The 21,527-nt window shown below is 40.7% G+C and overlaps 1 protein-coding gene across 2 annotated transcripts in view; it reads right to left on the bottom strand.

Moving 5' to 3' along the window:
• Positions 1–19,365, bottom strand: part of dnah9 (dynein, axonemal, heavy chain 9) — a 117,576-nt gene extending 98,211 nt beyond the window's left edge. The window contains exons 1-21 of one of the 2 annotated variants that reach the window (XM_026315463.1): positions 18,973–19,365; positions 17,744–17,940; positions 17,493–17,651; positions 16,386–16,516; positions 16,057–16,268; positions 15,214–15,447; positions 14,874–15,041; positions 14,324–14,440; positions 13,746–13,896; positions 13,433–13,547; positions 13,169–13,237; positions 10,003–10,129; positions 9,321–9,467; positions 8,112–8,220; positions 4,983–5,224; positions 4,694–4,829; positions 3,322–3,518; positions 2,956–3,218; positions 2,656–2,817; positions 1,298–1,520; positions 937–1,103 (exon numbers count right to left, since the gene is read on the bottom strand). In XM_026315463.1, the coding sequence (XP_026171248.1) occupies positions 937–1,103; positions 1,298–1,520; positions 2,656–2,817; positions 2,956–3,218; positions 3,322–3,518; positions 4,694–4,829; positions 4,983–5,224; positions 8,112–8,220; positions 9,321–9,467; positions 10,003–10,129; positions 13,169–13,237; positions 13,433–13,547; positions 13,746–13,896; positions 14,324–14,440; positions 14,874–15,041; positions 15,214–15,447; positions 16,057–16,268; positions 16,386–16,516; positions 17,493–17,651; positions 17,744–17,940; positions 18,973–19,323 (3,677 nt within the window). In that variant the 5' untranslated portion in view covers positions 19,324–19,365. The remainder of the gene's footprint in view (positions 1–936; positions 1,104–1,297; positions 1,521–2,655; positions 2,818–2,955; positions 3,219–3,321; positions 3,519–4,693; positions 4,830–4,982; positions 5,225–8,111; positions 8,221–9,320; positions 9,468–10,002; positions 10,130–13,168; positions 13,238–13,432; positions 13,548–13,745; positions 13,897–14,323; positions 14,441–14,873; positions 15,042–15,213; positions 15,448–16,056; positions 16,269–16,385; positions 16,517–17,492; positions 17,652–17,743; positions 17,941–18,972) is intronic. The other variant, XM_026315462.1, reaches the window with a different exon arrangement.
• Positions 19,366–21,527: the final 2,162 nt, after the last annotated feature.

Genomic DNA, 21,527 nt, shown 5'->3' with positions numbered 1-21,527 from the left:
CTAAGGCCCCATTCAAGAACCATTCCATGGTCTGGAAGTTTTCTTCATTTTGTTTAGTCTAATTTACAATTGTGACGCATTTGTTGTTATTTTACTTTAAGCTGTTGGGAGCTGACAGACTTAATGATCTGTTTATCTGTATGTTATTTAGCTAGTTATGTATGTTATGTCATTTCCCTCTTGTTTCTAATGGCCTGATCAGCCAGTATATAAGGTCCCTTGTGTGTTTCGTTGCAAGGTCTTTTTGTCTTTGTTTGGTCAGTCACTCCGTTGGTTTTGCTTAAGTTTTTCCCTAAGTGGGATTAAGTTTAGTTGACCTCTTTTATGGGGCCATAACTCTGTCTTATTTTTTGTTAACAGAGCTGAAAATGTAAGTTGTTATTTGTTTTGAATAAAACATATCTGGAAAACATTCGCTGACAACTCAATCCATTTACTTTCTAGCATGTCAGCTTTGTAACATTTCATAACCATAGAATAATTATATTTTTGCTTGCGTTTATGTTTTGGAAGCTCTAAGCATTTGGTTAACCTTACAGTTAACCTTAACCTAACCCTGGTTAACCCTACAACCATAATTTCACAGTAGAGAAAAATGGTGGAAAGGTTAATTTTGCATCTCTGAATTCTTGATATTAAGTAATACTACTATCTGGATCATCACTGGATCATCATATCGTAAAATCTCAGCGGTCAGGGATACCAGGTCAGAAAGTAACAATAGTGTGATATTCTATGTATATAGGGTATTGTAGTCTTCGTAGTCTCAAAATTCTTGAGGAACGATATACTGTTCTTAGTTAAGAATCAGCTATATTTGATATTTCTATTTTAAGACACACAATACACAATGTAAATAAAATGGGAAATGCACAAATTAAAAACATCTAAACAAAAAACAGCAAATAAATACAAATAAAAAATTATTTCTTCTACCTGAAGGGCCCACTGTTGCGGAAGTGTTCCCTGAAGTTGAATTGCTCCACATCAAATGAAGCACACTTACGACGAAGGCTGGATACCTCAATGGCCTGCAGTGGTGCCACCTGTTGTTTGACCAACATTGCTTGCTTTTTCACATTGTTCCACTTTTCTGGCAACTCCTGTACACCGCAATACCCAGAGAGAAGAAAAGGAAGAGAGGAAAACAAGGAGGGTAGGAGAGACAGATGATGAATAGCAATTGAGATGGTTGATAGGAATATACAAAGAAGATACAAATGGCTGTTTCACATGACAGAAACAGAAGAAAGCGTATGTAGAAAATAACTTGTACTCCCCAAAAATGAGTTCTTACCTCTAACTGTTTGTAAACCACATCAGGAAGCTCCTGCTCATACACTTTCAGCAGAGCAATGGTTTGTTGCAGTGGCTCAAACATGACATCTGTAGTGTTTTGTCTTTCCTTTACTGCCATCAGGTGACCCATGACCCTCACCAGGCCATCATAGTCACCCTCCTCCACCAGCTGGATCAGACTGGCCTCAGTCACACTGATAAAGTTCTCCAGATCTGACAGACTGAGGATACACAATCATGATTAGTAAAGGGAAACTCCATCAATTTACACACGTTCACGTGTATTGAGCAGTACTACACAAATCAGCTGTAACCTCTTATGATGTCACAAGGCTCATGTCAGCTTGAGCATTTAAATGTAACTTTAAATGTGAAAACCTGCTTCATAAAAAGGTCAGGATACTGGAGACGATGCTGCTTCAATTGTGACCATAATTTAAAAATCTCGGAGCTCGGTCACCCGGGAGGAGCTCAAAGTAAAGCCGCTGCTCCTCCACATCGAGAGGAGCTAGCTGAGGTGACTCGGGCATCTGTTCCGGATGCCTCTAGGGCGCCTCCCTGGGGAGGTGTTTCGGGCATGTGCCAGCAGGAGAAGGCCCTGGGGAAGATCCAGGACACGCTGGAGGGACTATGTCTTTTGGCTGGCCTGGGAACGCCTCAGTGTCCCTGCAGGAAGTGTCCAGGGAAAAGGAAGTCTGGAAGTCTGAAAAGGCATCCCTGCTTATGCTACTGCCCCCACGACCCAACTCCAGATAAGTGGAAAAAGATGGATGGATGGACGGACGGACGGACGGATGGAGGGATGGATGGAGGGATGGACGGACGGACGGACGGATGGAGGGATGGATGTATTTACAGGTGCAGAGAAGCACATTTCTAACCACACCCAGAAACAATGTCTCTGTGTTTATATGTGAAGTACAGCTATGGTCAGTCTGTAAATTCAAAAGACATTTGCAGAATTGACTTTTTACTTGTAACTGCCAGGAATCATGCATTCCTTCATTTTATAGAGCAGTGTATACCATTGGTCAGTAATGACAATACACTGTGAAAGATTTAAGATCGACTTGATGCAAAAAGATTACATGGATTTGCTTTGCTTTGTGTCCTTAGCAATTCTGGTGATTCCAAAGCATCAATCAAAGTGAATTTACAAGACGTGAAGTGAAGTGAAGTGAATACAAGACATTAATTTATCTTTACATGTAGAAAAAATGGGCAAAAGAGAAGACATGTCAACAGGCTGATTGTATTGCAGTTATGTGTCAAAAGTTTGATGACATTAGACAACATAAGCTAATGGTCATGTCAGACCAAATAATACTATAGCAGCAAAAATCCCAGGTACTTCACCTGTTGGTTACATGGTCAATTAGGTGCTGTTTGAACATGAAGCTCCACTTTTTGATGATGTTAAGCAAGGCACTCTTCATGCCACGACCATCCACCCGCATCCACCCGTGGAACACATGCACTGGCTCCAGACCCTGTACCTCCTCATAGATCTTCTCATACCTACAGTAGAAAGACAAATAAGTGATCTAAAGTCCTATACCAACCCTGTGAAGTGGAGAAAACCATAAAAATGACCACAGATTGAAATTCGAGGCAATACACAAACACATGTTCACACTCTACTTGGCAAATACCCACCCCTCTACCTGCTCCCGAAAATTGTCCAGTGTCGGGGGGCTATCTGGGACTCCATCATCAGCATAAACCTCCATCTCCTGGCTAGTGAGCATGTGTCCGTACAGGAGGAACTGCCGCATGAACTCCTTCCTATTATCCACGTACAAATAGCTGTAACACTCCAGAGAGTTGCGAAACTCACAGCACGTTGTCATGACGCCCTGCACACGTTCCATGAGGAGATGACGCATGTCTGTCAGGTCACCCATGTCCTCCATGTCCACCTGATGGAAGAGGGTCAGAAACCAAAGATAGCATTTTGACAAATGTCTTGAACATGAGACGTGTTATACTGTATATATTGGGGCTGTATCAAACCAGCGGTACCTGATAGTGGGGGGAGGAGCTATGCTGGCTCAGGCGTGGCACTAGTGAAGACATTCTGAACACATCATTGATGAGGCTTTCCACCAGCTCAAACAAACTGTCTCCTGCCCCGAACTCCAGTGAGGGGGTGAACACTATGTCAGGGACCCTCAAATCTAGCTGAGTCTCAAACAGGGGGGCAAGGCCCGCTCTTTGGTCTGGGGTGTAAACGCAGGATTAGAAACAGTTGAAACAGCATTGCAAGCACTACTTAAAGCGAGTAAAGCTGACCGTGTGTGTCTGACTCACTTTTTTCCCTTACTTTCCTGTTATTGGTTTTTCAGTCTATTCAAGACCTGATTTCCATCTTCAAAATTTTGACCTAATTGTTCCCTAAGCTAAAATCATGTTACTTTCAATTCTGGAGGATGTTTTACATGTGGCTTAAAAAAGAGAAAAAGACAAGAAAAAGGAGAAAGGGATAATAATTCTTATAAGAATAAGCTATTCTAACTTCATAAAATCTGCAGTCCAAAGAGACAGCTAAAACTTAATAATATCCATCTGTTTGGTTAAGCCCTGAGGCTGCAACAAAGGCAAAGATGTGGGCCCCAGAATCAAAACAATAATACTGGATCACTTGAAAGAGCTGAGTCAGGTGGCAGTTCTCTATGTTTGTCATTATCTTAACTGCATTTCATCTGTTTGTGATATTTAAAATGATCTATGTGGCTTTAGGTTTCTTTGAATTAATAAAAGATGTTGTCAAAATCTTTCAATTCATAGTCATGTTTGTTAGACTAAATGAGACCATGTAGGGGCTTACAGAAGCTTTATTTAATATTTACAGCACCTGCCCTTTCCCTTATATCTCACCTACCCCTCTGACATTTGAGGGTCATCTCACTCTGCCAACAAGAGTTTATGAATCAACACAAGGACCAAGAGGAGAAAGAGAAATTGATGGAAGTAGAAGTCAGCAAACAGCGAGAAAATGAATTGGACACAATAGCAAAAATGCCAACGCTCCACCACATCTTGAACCTGATCCCAGATTATCTAAACTGGTTGACAAAACTCATGCCAGCAAGCAATTCCAGAACTATTTCATGCACATGGCCAATACAGGCAGACACCGATCTGACACTAGAACCCTTGCTACTAAGAAGCTTTGCAAGTCAGTACTGGCAAAAGGATAATGTGTCTATTTTACAGTAGAATCAGAGAAGTGCTAGATTTTCTGATATTACATTTAGGGTTGGCAGCAACATTCTGGCTTTGAGACAATGGTAGTAACACGACTAACATCTCTGCAGCACATCAAATAGTAAATGTGACTGTTTCTTTTTGTGATTTGACTTTTCTGTGTATAGTCTGTTCATGAATCACCCACCTGTATTATCCAGGAAGAATCTGAGAGAACTCTCAATGCTGTTGAAGAAGCCATCTATGATCATGTCATCAATGTACTCCACATAGGCTTTCCACTCCTCAGATGATGGATCAGCTCTGAATAGTCCCAGGTTGTTCTAAGACATGACAAAGTGTAATACTCATACTTACATATCCTCTCTGCTACATTAATAAATTGCTGTAAAAATTTCAAAGCAAACAAGAAATCGCTGACTTCATAAGCTTGTGCAATGATTTGACACAACCACAGGAAAACCTCTTTAAATTACCTTAAGCAGGAAGTGGATCTTTTCTCCTGATGAACGAATCAGACTGTAAAACCTGTCAAGCCTCTCTGCTCTGTCCTCCAGACTGAGAAGTGCATCTTTTTTCCCCTCCTTCCTGTCAAAGAGAGGGTTGGCCCAGGACCTCATGCAGTTCTGGATCTCCTCAACATTGTCTTTGGCTCTCTGCAGTCGGCTCTCTAAGTCACAGACAGAGTCGCGTACCTCCTGGATATACTGCCAAATGCCTAGAGGCGGATGGAGGATGAAAAATAACTGCAATGATGAAATTGCAGAATAAAATTAATTAACCTACAATGAACGTGAGACTGAAATAGTGGAATACCTAAATGGCTTCATATTTTAGCAAGTTCATTTTTCATTTCAAATGTTTTCCCAGATTATACAACATACAGTGCACAATCAGCCTATAGATATGTTATAAACCTCTGTAAGACTAAAGTTATTCAACCAGAAACAGCTGCAAACAGAAAGCTATAACAGTTAAAAGAAAAAGGAATCGATATAATATATCATATTCCTGAATTTCCTCTTGGGTATGAATAAAGTTTATCTAATGTTATCCATCCATCATCTAGACCCCCTTAGTCCTAACCAGGGTCCCAGGGATCAGCTGGAGCCTATCCCAGCTCTCTCTGGGTGAAAGGCAGGGGTCCACCCTGGACAGGTCCCCAGTCCATCACAGGGCCACATAGAGACAAACAACCTCACACACTCACACTCACTCCTATGGGCAATTTAGAGTCACCAATCAACCTGACATACATGTTTTTGGACTGTGGGAGGAAACCAGAGTACCTGGAGAAAACCCACACAAGCACAGGGAGAACATGCAGACTCCACACAGAAAGGCCCCTGATGGGTTTCAAACCAGGAACCTTCCTGCTGTGAGGCAACAATGATAACCACTCATCCACCGTGCTGCCCTATATTAAATTTAAAATACAAATATAATCTATTAACTAGAAGAGTAAATCATTTTCATAACACAATGTTCATTTTATTTATTTTATCAGAAACAATATACATTCGTTAACATTCAATAAATAAATTCCTATTTGGGTGAAAGGCAGTCCAGCTGATGCATCAACGTCCATCTTAGTGGAACAATGGTGGTGCAAGCGCTTCTACCTACAGACATGAAATAGTGTTTATTATAGTATTAATGTGCATTTCTACTATGTTTCTTCAATGTGGCATCATATAGTACTCAAACCGGCCAACACAACTAATTTAATTATGAATGTCATTTTAGACAAATAAGCATCACATCACTATCACGAATATCATGGAAAATCATTTGAACTTGTACTGGTAAATAGTGTTAAATACAAAATATCATCAGTGGGTGTACAGCTGAGATGTTCCAAAGCAGTTTGTTTTCATCCTCCCAAACTGAAGGGACAAATACAACAGAAAATAAATTCCTTAACCACATTGGCGCTTCCAACTCATCTGGCTAATTTAGACAACCAGTTAGTCATAACGTTACACGCAGATTAACTAAGTATTTCAAAATATCAAGAATACAAAGTGTAGCCCCTTGTCACTGTTACATGCCAAACATGATTGTTAGTGTGCCTTAGGCTTATAGGAAATTGCTGACTATTTATTATGGGTTATGTGCAACATCGTCCAGCTTGACAATGCAGTTGAATCAATGCCTCGCAAAAATTAAAATAATGCTAGAATTCCCTACACTTAGCAAGTTTCAATTTAAAACTTACTGCTCAGCCCATTGCTTCTGTACTTGTAGATGAACAGTACAAAATCATAGTAATCAGATGCACTTTAACCAAAACAAATCTAGCAGCAGACCAAAGTCCTCACTAGATCTCCCTGGGTACACACAGAGTCAACATACAGCAGGTACAGTAAGTTTGTGCAGCTACTATATGTTGCTGTAGAGTATGAATTTGTCCCAACAGGCAAAAGTGCACTGGCATGTACCATAAACACGCTTTTATTTCTGCTACATTCCTTTGGGAATCGTGGAATCGAAGAGACTAACAACATGCCTGTCAGCGCTGTGTCAGTCACAGCTTCTCAATGATTGAACACCTCTCCTATTCTTATTTTATATGTTTTTTAAAATGCAAAGCCTCTGTGCTCTCTCATCTATCTGCTTTGCCCTAGAAATGACAAGGATGGAGGGAAACATCAAAAAAGAAGAATGGGGTAGTTATATTTCCATAATAATCTGTGTATTTTCATACAAATAAAGACCTGCCTTACTTTGTATATATATATATATATATATATATATATATATATATATATATATATATATATAGCAGTATATATAGCATATATTTGTATACATAATTTCTATATATACACAGATGCCTTAAACAGAAACATCTCTTAAAGCTCTCTGGTACACACTAACATGACTATGTATGACAGTTATATTTTGGGCCGATATCAGGAGAAGTGATATCAAGAGCAACAGGATGAGGGAAAAGACATCACAGAGCTGGATTTACTATCCACAGTAAATGGCTTTGCTTTGCATGCAAGATATCAACAAGAGAAACAAAAATAACCCATATTAGACTACCACTTTAACAAATAATTCAATATTTGGAGAAAGTATTTAGTTTATTTCAGAGAATGAAATGAAAAGATCAATAAATCTGATATCTGTGTTTTAGATGCAGAGTTGGAGGGTTCGCCTACACTGACAAAATGAACAATTATGTCTAAGAAAACAATCCAGGGGGTTTATATGCAGGAAAGCCTTTATAAAATCAGTTTATCCAGCCTTTCAGTACTGCAGCATTTCCAGCTATATAGATCAGGTTATCAGATATGATAAGATGGAGGATCCAACAAATACTAACACCAGAAAATGCTAAAAACTATCTGATTGTGCATGGACTGAACAAGAAATAATGTGTGTTAATGAGTTAGTGAGCCAGTTAGATCTGGGTAGGTGTTCTTTTACTTTGGACGGAAACAGGCTATATTATCCCTCCTGCTTGCAGTGTTCGTGCATATCTAGGTAGGTAAAAAACATAATGTTTTTTGTAATGTGTGTCCGCTGACTCTTTAAACAGTAAAAAACAGGACACTGAAATGTGTAATTTCTTGATTATCAGTATGTGTCCAGACCTTGGTTGTTCCAGTTCAGAGTCTCCTCTGCATTCTTGAGCTGAGAGTCGATGTCCCTGAGCTGGCCCTGGACCAGAGGATGCTCCACACTGAGCACAGATTGCATCACCTGCATCCAAGCAGTGGGAGAGAGAAAAAAGAAAGATGGGCTGTGATTTCCAACTTGTGTCCAGAAATATAATTTTAATGTAACAGCCAGTTAAAGGCCATACAGAGGCCCAGAGCATTAAGGTATGTTTTCATCCTCATTATTGTCACTGTTCATAGATTGTTTCATGTTCCCATGACTAAATTGGACTTTAACTTTTAGCTACCTGAAGCAATGACATGCTGGATTTTCAGAATGTAATCATCTCATGTAGGCTGCCCTGATACATGTGGGATAGCTTTGTTGGAGCTGTCCTCTGTGTGGCTACATCAATGATTGGCCTTGTATTGTTTTATGTTATGTTATTAAAACTGCCATTTTGCCCCTTTCCCTTTTTCCTATTACAAGCTTTACAAAAATAATGTACAGCATCTTTTATGTGCTAATTTTCTCTTTTAAGCCATTCAGTGAACACATCCTCACAGTGCAAATTTGAATTAACATAATATGAAGATCAAATTTAAATAAGACTCCATGTTTGTCCTTTCACAGCAATCACAGCAAGATTATACTGATATTTAAACATGTTTAGTTCAGAATAATGCAGCTTATCCATGTCATAAAGTTGACATTTATGAAACTGGTTTAGGCAGCAGAAAAAAACATGTCTATGCCAAAAGCATGCCATATTGAAAGGTAGAAGCAGTGTTCTGGGCCCTATATGACACTAAGGAATTCACTGTGTTTTGTTGTGGCAGTAAAAAAGAAGAAATCAAGTTTCCACTCCCTCTACACTTGACGCTCCAAAAATATTAGCATGTATCCCCATACAACCTCATGCAGTCTTCCTGGTACCCATACATTTCTGTGATGTTTTTTGAAATTAATTTTTAGGGACTTAACTATGGGGTCGGTACTTTGATGCATCTACTGTATACTGCTGGCTTTGTCCACAGTAATATCTTGTGTTGTCACCAATATAGCACCTGAGGATGTAAATTGTCACCTTGCCAGTACAAATAAAAATCTTTAGCCTGCCATCTAGAGTTATTATTAGCTCCTCTACTGCCATGCTTTAATGCTAGAGTATCTTCACTGATTTTGGCCAAATTGACACGAACCTTATTGTATTGGTTCACGATGAGCTCCAGGTTGGCCACATACTGCCACAGCGTCCCCCTGGTGGTGTAGATCTGCATTGCAGTTTCAGGGATCGCCTCGGTCTGCCTGGCCTCCAAGTACTTCACTTCCCTCAGCACAGACGCCAGCTGCAGGAAATCACTCAGCACAATGAGATGTATACACATAATGAGAACCAGAATGTTGAAATACATTTTGATCCTGACAAGCTATCAAGCTACCCATATAATATCTTTATTATTATTCCCACCACCATGTTAGAAAAAGATTTTTAAAAATCTAAAGAATCAGTGTGAGAGTTTTAGTGTTGCTGGAAGAACTCTTTGCACTAAAACTCAGATTAATGAGATGTCAGCAACTCTTCAGGGCAGTGTGACCCAACATTACTGCCTGCAAAAGAAAAATTAAAATACTGACCCAACTAATTAAAAAGAATGTGCAGAGAAAGTACAACTTTGTTCAAGGATTTCTGCAGCTGCAGGCAGGTATATGACATGCTACTGGATGATATTTAATAAAAGAGATCAGTTTGATGTGTAACAAAGCTAATAAATCACTCAGACGTTGTCCACAATTGCTCAGAGTAAAAGGTTTACAAGCAGTGACACATCGAGCTGCCTGTAATGGATCAGTTTTTCTAGCATGTGGGCTTAATGCAAAAACCTGAGGGCTGAAGTTGACGGAGATCAGTTGAGTGGCCGGGTCTCTGCTGATTAATGGCAGGCTGAGGTTGTACTGAGATTTCTCGCCCACAGTCTCTGTCCATGTCTCATATAGGCTGGTGGTGTAACTAGAATACCAAAACACAAAGAAGACAATCTGCAATCGCAATCAAACATGAATTATTAGCACAGAAAAACAATTTATACCATTACTGCCATGGTATAACATTGGTTCATATTCTTGTTCAAAGGGCCAAAAGTATGAAAACAGCTAAAATTGTGGAAATCAACATACGCAACGAAAACAATCTGTTACAAGACCAATGAGCCATTTCCCCCGTTCTCTGAGGTTGTAAACAGAATGAGAGACCCCATTCACTTGTCCATATGAAGTGGACAATAAGAACACAGTTAGATGATGCAGGTGTGGAGGGGTGATATGAGGATACTCTGATTCATCATTGAGAGGCTGAGAGCAGACAATATGTGAAGGCTCTGTATAGCTATATCAATCTGTAAATAGCCATGATTATGATGAGATCTTCAGTGTGCACTGTGTGTTCCTTATTGGATTTCTGCTGTGAGCTTCATTTCCTGATAGTGGCACCACAGACGCAGAGGCAATCAAGTGCCTTGGTCATGTCCATAAATCTTGGTGAATTTTGTCTGTGGGGGTAATGAGTGAGAATCCCCGTCCTGTCCACAACTGGAATTTGTATAACAGTGGTGGTGTTCATGCGAGGCAGCGGCAATGATTATTACAGCATAACAAGGGCTCTAATTTCTAATGGGAGTAAATTGAGGGCAAAGAACTGGTGTTGTTCATCATCCCATTATGCTGGGTGGGGGGACTTACAGTGAAGGAGTGACATTAACTGTGTGAAGCATAAAGAACGGGTGCCTGTCTGCATATCTGTGTGTGTGTGTGTGTGTGGGTGTGTGTAGGTGCACTGTGTTGTGCATTGTATTCACCAAAGACCTAGTCACATAGTTCTGGGTATATTGCACACACACCTTTACATTATTATATTTATAAAGACTTAAACTGATGATAATAATTTCCTAATCATGGTCCTTCTGCACTCCATACCCCACTGTAATTATTACTATAACCTTACACTAATGTTAAACTTAGCTTTAAAAAAAACTAAGGGCTGCAGTTAATGGTTAATTGCATTATGGATTATCCTGCGAATTATATTTTTGATAAATAGATTAATAATGTGGTCTACAGCAATGATTAGCTCAGTTTAAGCACAGTTCTTAGCTGTCATGTAAATGACAGCCATAGCCCCAGCTTGTTCTATGGCTCATGAAACAACCAAGCAAGCCTGGCTGACTGCTCCAATGGCTCAAATGGTGGGCTGAAGAAACCATCCAAGACTATCCAGAGATCCCACTGAGGAAAAAGATGGCAGATGGGATCTCATCACCCATTGGGGAGCTCCTGTCCAGTGGATGGTTCCTGGCTATAAAGCAGGTAATGTCGCCATGACCAGCCATAGACACTGCCAGAGGCAGTTAGAGTTAGTGTGCCTTTGCATTCTGGATCGTGGAAATTGTGGTAACTACAAGCAGCTCAATGCCCCCCATCACTGCCAAATCAAGAGGTGCTCAGCTAAAATGAGCAAGGCAGAGCGGGATAACCTTTGGTCCCCCTCCTGTAATGGAGAACAGCTCTTGAGTCCTGCCACAAAATACAGCTAATTAGGGCACTATGGGAGGGAGAGGCTGCCAGAGCATCACTCTGCACTGTCAATAAAGGGCCTGCATGAAAGAGCAGAAATAATGGAAGACTGGCATAGCATTCAGCAGCATCCAGTAGTATCCTAGTAAAATACAAAACGTCCTAGTTAAATATGAAACACTTACCAAAGAATCATTTTCACCAGGAAAGGGGTTACTCCATTAGTGTTAGGGGGAGGGAATAAGAACAGTGTGGCAGATATACCACCACATAAAATAAACACAAAAAATACTGGTGTTGTATTTGACAGTACTTTATGTTTTGAGCAGCAGGCACAATCATGTTTTCAAAGCTTAGAAACATTTCTAAAACACAATTTTAACCTTAAAAACTACATTTAATATTATATTATTTCTTTAGTATTATTATTATTTTCCTTAAACATTGCACCAGATTTTTTGTTCTCTTAACCAGAAAGACAAATTGCACAGAACTCAGCTGTTAGGTCTTTCACCAGAACCCAGGGGCATCACCCTTCAAGTTTTAGCCTCTTCACAATGGCTATGACTGTATGTAGTCAATGCAATGTTAAGATCTTTTTGATTACTTTTAAGGCTCTTCAGGCCTCTATTCAGACTACATTTATGACCTCTTTGTACCATGTGAGCATGTACATAATTTGAGATCTCCAGACAAGTATTCTATCTGTTCCAGATGTCCAGCTGAACACTAAAAATATCATTTGCAGTAACAGCCTGACACACTAACTGATTTAAAAGATGTGGCATCTTTTAAATCCACTTCCCTGCAGACACCTCCCAACTACCTTCCCAATACGGTATCTAAAACCGGGTCACGATTCTTACAGTGTCCTCTAAATCAGGATATAAATGTAAAGTCAAAAGTGGTATACTTACAACGTCTGTTTGGAGACATGTCCTCACATATAAAGTACATAAACAGGCCATCTCCCTCTTTGTCACTCATTCAATTTTGTTTGGTTCTCTACAAATAACATTTCTTCACCTATGAGGGTGCTTTATCTTACAGGCATGCCTTTGGCTTGTTGAATGCAGTGTAAAAGGCCATTTCTCACTTGGCACCAGTGAGCAGTAACAGAGCATATGAGATTATGGAAGACCTGTGAAATAATCTGCAGAGTAGTGCTGCAGTAATGAGCACATCAATCACACCCAGAGCTGCACGTCTGCATACTACTCCACAAGGGCTGCTTCATAAATGTTACACACTCAAATAACGCAATTATAAATATTCAGTCTTCAAACTGCGTTGGTGGGAACTTACAAGAGAACATGTCAGAAAGAGAGTGTGTGTTACGCTTAGTTGGGATATTTACAGTGCGATAAAAAGTTGCCTGATTCTGTCACTGACTATTCTGTTTAATCTTCCTTTCTGTTCTTTTATTCATTAAAACATTCAATCTAAGCATGATGACATATAGTGCAACACGCTCACACACCTGTCCAACAGTTGCATCATCACCTCATACTTCTGGATGACCCTGGCTCCTTCTGCAGACTCCAGACACCTACAGAGAGGAAATTTTACAATCTATGTTAAGGTCATTCATTAAATATCTTTCCTGTGGCCATTATTCCAAACTATCATTTTTATGAAGCCTTTAAAATAGTGTGATTAATTTAAATGGAGATTGGTGGAAATGTATGACCACACCAAAGTACATTTTTTACCAGCTGTGCTGTAGACCAGAGAGGAGACTCACGGGTAGGAGAGGTGTCTGAATTTGGAGAAAGGTGTCTGGATGCGCTGCTGTAGCTCCTGGGCCCATCTCAGCCCCCCAGCTACTGCTGGCATATTCTTATTCAGCGGTGTTGAACCTGAGACGGCCAAGAATCGTGAATTTCGGTTAGGAGATATCCTGATATATCTGTAATACTGTAAAATCTACCTGCTGGTTTGATCTCTCAGTCACACTCCAGTGAGAGCCATAATTTTGCACCCTGCAGAAACATTTCTCACTCATGCACCTTTCTGCAAAGCAACTACATTAAGCAGTTAATTGTTCTGAGTCTCACCCTGAGTCTCTGCAGTTTGGATGTGTTTGTTGTAGAGAACTTTACAGCAGTCCAACTCCTTGTCAAACATGGAGACAAGGAAAGGGTATCGGTTCAGTGCATCTGCGGCCACTAAGGAGCGCTCGAGCAAGCTACCGAACATATCCAGAACCTGCAGGCATCAGATAAGTGAAACGGCTGTTAACACTTGTGTGTTCCCTGATGTTATTCACATTATGGGGACTCTGCTTTCCTCTTGGGGACCAAATGCTGGTAAAGCATTGCATTTTATGGTGATGATTTGGTGTAAGGTTAGTGAAAGGTAAGGGTTAGATTAAGGTTAGGCTAAGGCTTAGCCACAATGGTTATGGTTAAAGTTAGGGGAAGGTTAGGAAATTAAGGTAAGTCAATATATAGTCAATAATGAAAACAGACAGTGTGTGTGTGTGTGTGTGTGTGTGTGTGTGTGAGGGTGTGTGTGTGTGTGTGTGTGTGTGTGTGAGAGGGTGTGTGTGTGTGTGTGTGTGTGAGGGTGTGTGTGTGTGTGTGTGTGTGTGTGTGTGTGTGTATGAGAAAAATAGAGATTAAGTTTTACAGACCTTGAAGGTATGCTCCATTCCGGAGGCTTCATCAAAGGCCTGACAGAAGATGGCTCCTAGCCGTCGGTCTGTGTCATCCACCTTCAGTTTGAACTGTCTCACATCTTCTTCAAACTCCTGCAGGGCAGATAGCTCAGCTGGATTGACAGCCAAAACACCACACTGCAGCACAAGCTAACAGAAAAGAGCGCAGCATACTCCTTTTCACATCTCACTGAGTCAAAGCCATCCAGCAGGGAACACTGACTGGGTCTTACAAGCAAAGTAAATTGCTTTTCTTGCTATAACTTAGGAACATCTTGGTTAAGCAACTACACAGTACGGCCCTGAAAAAAGTATTTCAGCAGAAAAAAATATTTCTCCTCAATCAAATCATGAACTGAAAAGTATTCAGGAGTAAAAATTACACTGTAATTACACTTGTGTATACTGTTTCATAAAACCCTTGTTACCTGACCTTAGAAGTTCTGTAAAATTACTATTTGCCTACTTTTTCCAGTAGGAAAGTGAGCAAAAGTCCTCGTGAAATCTGTGATCCGAATACTCATACCCTATTGGTGAGGTCCAGGCAATCATAGGGCTTCTCTGTGAAGAATTTGTAAGTGTCCACAAACTCTTGGTGGAGCAACTGGACCTGCTGGCTAAGGACTCGGCCTCGGACACCTCCAATCTCCAGTTTCTCAAGCTTCAACAGGTCCACAGCTGTTAACAAGATGTCCTATATGGATACAAAGACAGGACATTTACGGTAATCCTGTTCAACTGCAGTATCACGGCAAAAAAGGTCTGGTTTTTAAAATAAACAGAGTTTCAATTTGGTATCTAAGACTGTGTACCACAATACTCTCATTTGTTACATTTTGATGAATTAACAGTGTCTCCATACACACCTTAATGGTCTCGACTCTGTTAATAAAGTGGTCAAGCCCAGAGAAAACCAAAAGCGGGGAAAAGTCCCAAGGCCTAACCAAGCATCCGTTCCTCTGGTACTGGCTCAGGTTGGCCTTACGGTCCTCGAAGGTGCTCCTAAAGAGCTGCAGGATCTCCAGGCTTGTCTGCACTTTCTGGATACTCTCTGAAACTTCTCCTCTCAGAACCTCTTCTGGAACCAGAAACACCTGGGCCTGGTGTTGTAGAGCAGTGACAGTTTGTTAAAGGTGCAGTATGAAAAATGTAAAAGATTTAGTTGCATTGAGATCACAAAATGTAACCTTAGGAGCACCGTTCTGTTTCACTGTCTAGAGAAAGTGTTAGGTTTGTCCATTTTAGACTACCATAGAAACATGGTGGCTCAACATAAAACTTTAATTTAGTGTTCAAATTTTTTGCCCACAGATACTTGGCTTAGGACCCTGTGTCAAAATTTTGGTTTTGATGCACTGATATTATGGCACACATATTATATAACACTGCAAACCACTGTATTCTGGATAGGATTACAGGTTTGACGCTGGGGCTCTGGGCAAATAAATTGAAACTGCTGCGTACAGACTGCTGCATCATTGTATGATGATGGGTACTCAAACGCCATATAACACATACACCATAACATACGCAGTCCAGAGAGAATGACAGGAGCATTAGAGAGCGTTTTGTGATGTGCTATACATTTCTCCCCGCAAAAACAGAGATTTGCGTCCAAACCTGGTCTTTACTGACAGCTGCTGATAACTAAAGTGCAGTTCAGAAACAACACAGTGAGGCTAGGCCATAGTGAAGGAACTATTGCTGACCTGCTGTATGAGGAGGTTGCAGGTCTCTTGCAGCAGAACGATGAGGCGTGCTGGGGTGTTGTAATACCTGGAGTTGGCCCACACCAAGCACACCGTGTGCATCAAAGGGCAGATCTGACTCCTGACGTCAGAAAAGTCCGCATTCTCAATGTCCTCAAACAGGCGCTCTAAGGGCTTTAAGTAGATGCAGATGTCCTTTGCCTCCTCCAGGGCTGGCATGTGAAAAAAATTGATAAATGATAATTCATGTTTAATCACGCTAAAATGGGTACGTGCCATACCTCAATCTGATTACATTTTTCTCTCAGATGTATTGAATGTTTCATTACCTGAAAGAACGTCCTGTCGCATGTTCAGAAAAGCAGGGGAATAGCTGCTCTCCACAGCCTCCAGCAGCATCGCCATCTTATTCACCTTAGAGGACTTCAGTTGGGAGTGGATGCTCTCCAAATCTGTATATCTTCAAGTAGTAAAGATAAAGGGTGTAAAAGTCTCACATTTTTAGCGGACCAATAGGTTGCGTTGCATCAGGTATCTGTAGATCTATTAATACTTTTGCGTGTAAAGTTCATTTTAATTTCTTAAGTTAGGGAACTTAGGATTTCCACCTAATTTCACACTGATAATTTACAAAATAGGATTGGACCATTAAAATGTAAAATGTAACTGTGTATAAATTAATGGCAGAAAACACCTTTAGAACTGGTCACTCCAAAGACACTGTAGCATTCCAGCTGTTAACTGCCAAAAATAATAAATTCAGAAGCCAAACAATATAATAAACTTTATCTTATATTATTAACTTTGTTTTTATTTATACAGAAAGCAAAACTCTGCTAAAGTGTGTGTTAACGTTAGTAGTACAGATGTCATTTACAATGAACCTGATATCAGGTTATGCAACCCTAAGCATGTTACTGTCATTTTGACTAACAACCCATTTCACATCCTTTGATGCAGGTTATTAGTATTTGGGAAAATAACCCTGACCTGCTGTTATTAGGAGTTTTAGTTACAACCTCCAAACTAGTGATACGTATATCTCTACTCAGTGAACAATTACGCTATACACAAGTTACTTCTGAACTCAAGGGCTGAAGCAACCACTATATATCTTCATATCCCCAAGTAGAAAACACATAGGGAGCAAAAATTACATTTGTGGAGAGGAAAAACACAAGTTGAAAGTAAGATACACAGTAATGCTGGCACTTAGCTACAAAGAAGAAGAGAGCTCTGGGCTCCAAATGACTTTTTTCACTTGATAGCGCAGGTGTTCTGAACAATTAGTAGCACCAGTGAAAATGTATGAAACAATTCAACTTTAAGGTCCTATAGGGACATGTGTTATTTACACCAGCACATCAGAACAAGAAGAAGTGCTTCTCAGGTGTTGCCAGTGGATGCTTTGTGTCTGTAATAATAGGGGTGCTGACCTGTTCTTCCAGAAGAGCAGCTCTGTGCATGGTGTGGGGTTTCTGCCTTCCAGCAGAGCCTCAGAGGAGTCTTTCTTCAGGACAGCACGGATTTGATGGCTCCACTCAATCACTGCTGACTCCAAGGAGTAAATGATGCTCTTATCCACTGTTTCCTCTCTGTAATGTTTTACAAGTAAAACTTTTAAGAATGTACTGGTATGACATATAATGGACTGACATGAACATTTATGACCTAGCTGTTTGTTTACCTTGTTTCTGTCTCCAGGACGGCTTGCTCCACTTTCTCAGAGCCTGCAGGAAGAGGCAGCAGAGTCTTGCCTTGGACTTGGCCTGACATCACAAACACACTGGTCTTCAGGGTGTGAACATGGCGCCTGACATCCTGCGACACTACTTGTGGCCATTCTGTGTGATTCTTACTGTTAGATAGCAACGGGGCCACAACCTGAGGGAGTGGAAGTAAACAGGGATTTTTTAGTAAGAAAAAAAAGGTTTGCTTTGGAGTAAACTTTTAATGCATTAATTGGTGGAAGAAACATTCACGTACTAAATCAATGTATTCAAAATTTAAAACAAGCAAAATATCCTGGTTGTATTACGTGGTTCACAGCACCTGAAATAAAAATACCCATTATGCAGCAGTATGGCCTCTGACATGACTGTGTGATAATATTGGATTAATCAATCTTGTAGCTGACAACGATGGAGCTAAGTCTAGCTCCCAGTGGTCCTTGTGTAAAAATGTGTTTATGGTAAATTAATTAACTGTAGATTTAGACACCTAATCTTCAGGGCCCATCTGACAAAAAAGCCTGAAGATAAACTTTTAAGGCCTTTATTATTACTAAATATTGTGCATATTCATCTTTGCCATTTTTGCTGTATAATTGACATTTTCAATACATTATTGTTAGTCATATATTTTAGACTCAATACATTTCAGTGATTTATTTTTAACCTTATTTACATTATTAGTCCTATGGTTAACACTTCATTTAGTCTGCCACATACAGTGGATGCTTGGACTTGGCAGTGTAAACCCACTTCATTGCAAGTTAAAGAGAGATATTATCATGCTGTTCCTAAACGCACCTGATGTAAAAGTACTGATTATGTATTACTGTGCATCATATATGTGACACAGGCTGCTTTGCTTACTAGTAACATAGTCTTCCCTTTTAAAATGCAGTGAAGTAGAAGTTTAAAGCGCTTATTGTTTGCAAATGAGGAGCGTTAACTAATGCACACAGTGCATCACAGAACGTGAAGAAGAACAGTGGGCTCAGGGGGAGCTGGGGTTTGCCTTTGCCTTAGAACATGTCCTGTCGACATTTACACAGAAGTGGACCTGAGACAGGACGGTGGACCTGAGTGCTGACAGTTGCACCGCAGACCACGAGACAGTCAGCTCAGTAAATGAGCAGTGCGTCATGCATGTACTAATAATTAACACGGCTCTCACTGCGCTGCTGCTCACCTCTTCGACTAGAGCAGAAAACTGATCCAGCGGGGCGTAAGAGAGATCCCCGTACACCAAGTTCTCTCTCATGGTGTCCGGCCTGAGCGCAGAGTTCTTCCGTTTCACGAAGTACACCGCCTTGTTCCTGGACCTGCCGCTGAAGGCGGCGGCGGGCTGCAGCAGTCCGGCCGCGGTCAGGCTCACCACCAGCGCCCTCGGCTCGCTTTTGTCCAGGAACTCTTGCAACACCTGCCTGTTCTCCTCGCTGGACACACATTTCTGCCATTTGTCCTGTTTTACTTTCAGCGTCCTCAGCACGTAGTCCGCTATGAAGTCCAGTCTCTTGTCCTCAGCGGGTGACTCGTCCATGCTGTCCCGGGCCAGTCGGTCCCGCTGAGGGCATGGACTGATTGTGTCTCGGCCTCCATGGCAACGCAGAGTTTACATGAATCAGGCCGTTGCTGAGGAGACACGAGCGGCCTGGAGCCGACCCAGGACCGGGGCATCCCTCTGTCCCTCTTCAGTATCAGGGGAAAGTTGATGTCAAAGTTTTAGTGTAAGAATTTGTGTCTGATTTTTTCACAGCTTCAACTGTCTTGTTAAAAAAAGCACAACTTAAAGTCACATCTGCTCCTCCTTCTTTGAAGCCTCAAAATGGTTGTCAAAGACAGATGTCTCATGTCACCTTGAAAGGCCAGTGCACTGCGGTGTCAGGCTGTATCTATGTCCAGTCATTCAAATACTCCTCATGGATTCATAGCTCTGCCACACGCTACATGTACAGGTCCACTTTAAGCTGTGTGGCTTTACATCTCCCCCTCACTACAGTTCAAACAGATATCATACTTCACTGACGTGTGATGTTACTGTGCAGGTCCTCTGACTGTGGCAGCAGCCTTCACTGTCACACACTGAGCATACATCCTTTCCTTTCTAAAAAAACACCTGCATATTCAAACAGCAGCATGGGTTTTGGAGAAAAGGAAATGTGCTTATAGGAAATATGAATAAATGTATTAGACGCAAATTATCAGAGGCAGAGCATTTATGTTTTCTTTGTAGAGTATATTTTTAAATGCGCCCTGTTGGGTTCAATTATGATGAGCATCATTACTATTCTGAGTTACATTTTGATTCACTTATCACATGCTGAGGAGAGAGGAAGTTTGCCTCTAAGATCATCATCATTAGCTTTATCATCATTTTAATGGATATGATTTGATTAGACAAAACATGTATTATTTAATATAAGTTTCTTTGATGCTACTGTTGATCCCATTGGTTTTATCAGCACTGCTGCTGCTGGTTAACTCAGCAAATGTGATTGCCAGAGTTGGCCACAAGGTGACATCACTGTACTTACAATGCTAGAGGCAATGAGTAGTTATCTAGATTACAGCCTGTTTAATTTCACATTCGAGCTTTGCTGGGTTCAAGGCTTTTACTAAGCAAAGTAATCAAACACCGTAATCCTGCTCCTTGCAACATGAAACTTCAATGGTGTCTGATCAGTGATGAATATCTCATCAATGTACTAAAGTCTCATCTGTGCCCAAACTATTCACCCCCATAGAGCTGTTTCATAGAGCTAGCTGTAGCCAACACAATGAGTGTGTATCCCGCTCAGCACTCTGATGTGGGATGAGACAGAGGATTATCAGGAACATGACATGAAATGTTTTGTTTGATGCTTTTTGTCTGATGGATGTGGATATCATGATGGACCATAATAGACCTCCACAGAAATCGTGTGTTTGAATGAATGTATATGTCTGTGTGTTTATGTGTGTACAGAGCGGAAAGTGTGAGTCATTCAGATTGTTCAGAAGCTGCGACTGAGGAGGTTCAGTTCCTCTGAATGACTTTGAAGATTAAGATGACAGACCAAAGAGAACCATCGCAGCCAGACTTTCCATTTCAGAATCAAACAAGCTGACTGTTCACTGATATGGCTGAGCCTCTGGCTACATCCAGCTGGGTGGCTAGACACTCGAATTTATAAACCAGGAATGCCTGCCTTGCCCCCAATCTGTAACATGTCACCAAGTGCAGTGGTGTGGCTTGCTGCTGTGTTTTAACAGTATTCAGACAGCAACTGAGGTCTACATATACATGACAAATACTGATACAGTCGTAGATTTATCATTATGGCCCTGTATGTACTGTGGACTGAACAAAACTGTGTTTAGTGTTTCATTTAGTTCTGAGTAATTATCTGACTAATTTTCACCAGTATTTCTATAAAATAGAACGTTACTGTCAGTCAGGCATATACACACTGATACAACTTCAGATGACCCTGTTTTTATTTTAAAAAAGGTTTTACTAGTGTCCTTGTGATGTTCATAAGCAGTCTACCCTTCCTAGTTTACTGTGGAATTCTAAGAACATAGTTTTGCATTTTGATATAGTGCATTTTTTTCAACTGCCTGTGTTGCTTGTTTCTTGACTGATGGCTATTTATTTCTGACGCTTGTTTTCACTAATTTCCTTGAAAAGCCCATCATACAGTACACTTGACACTGTATAAATTGGCCAGACTGTTCAAGTGTGTGACTGCAGTTTCTAAGAGC

The sequence above is a fragment of the Mastacembelus armatus genome, chromosome 19, assembly GCF_900324485.2.
Source record: "Mastacembelus armatus chromosome 19, fMasArm1.2, whole genome shotgun sequence".
Taxonomy (NCBI): Eukaryota; Metazoa; Chordata; class Actinopteri; order Synbranchiformes; family Mastacembelidae; genus Mastacembelus; species Mastacembelus armatus.
This window is presented reverse-complemented; position numbering and strand designations above follow the sequence as displayed.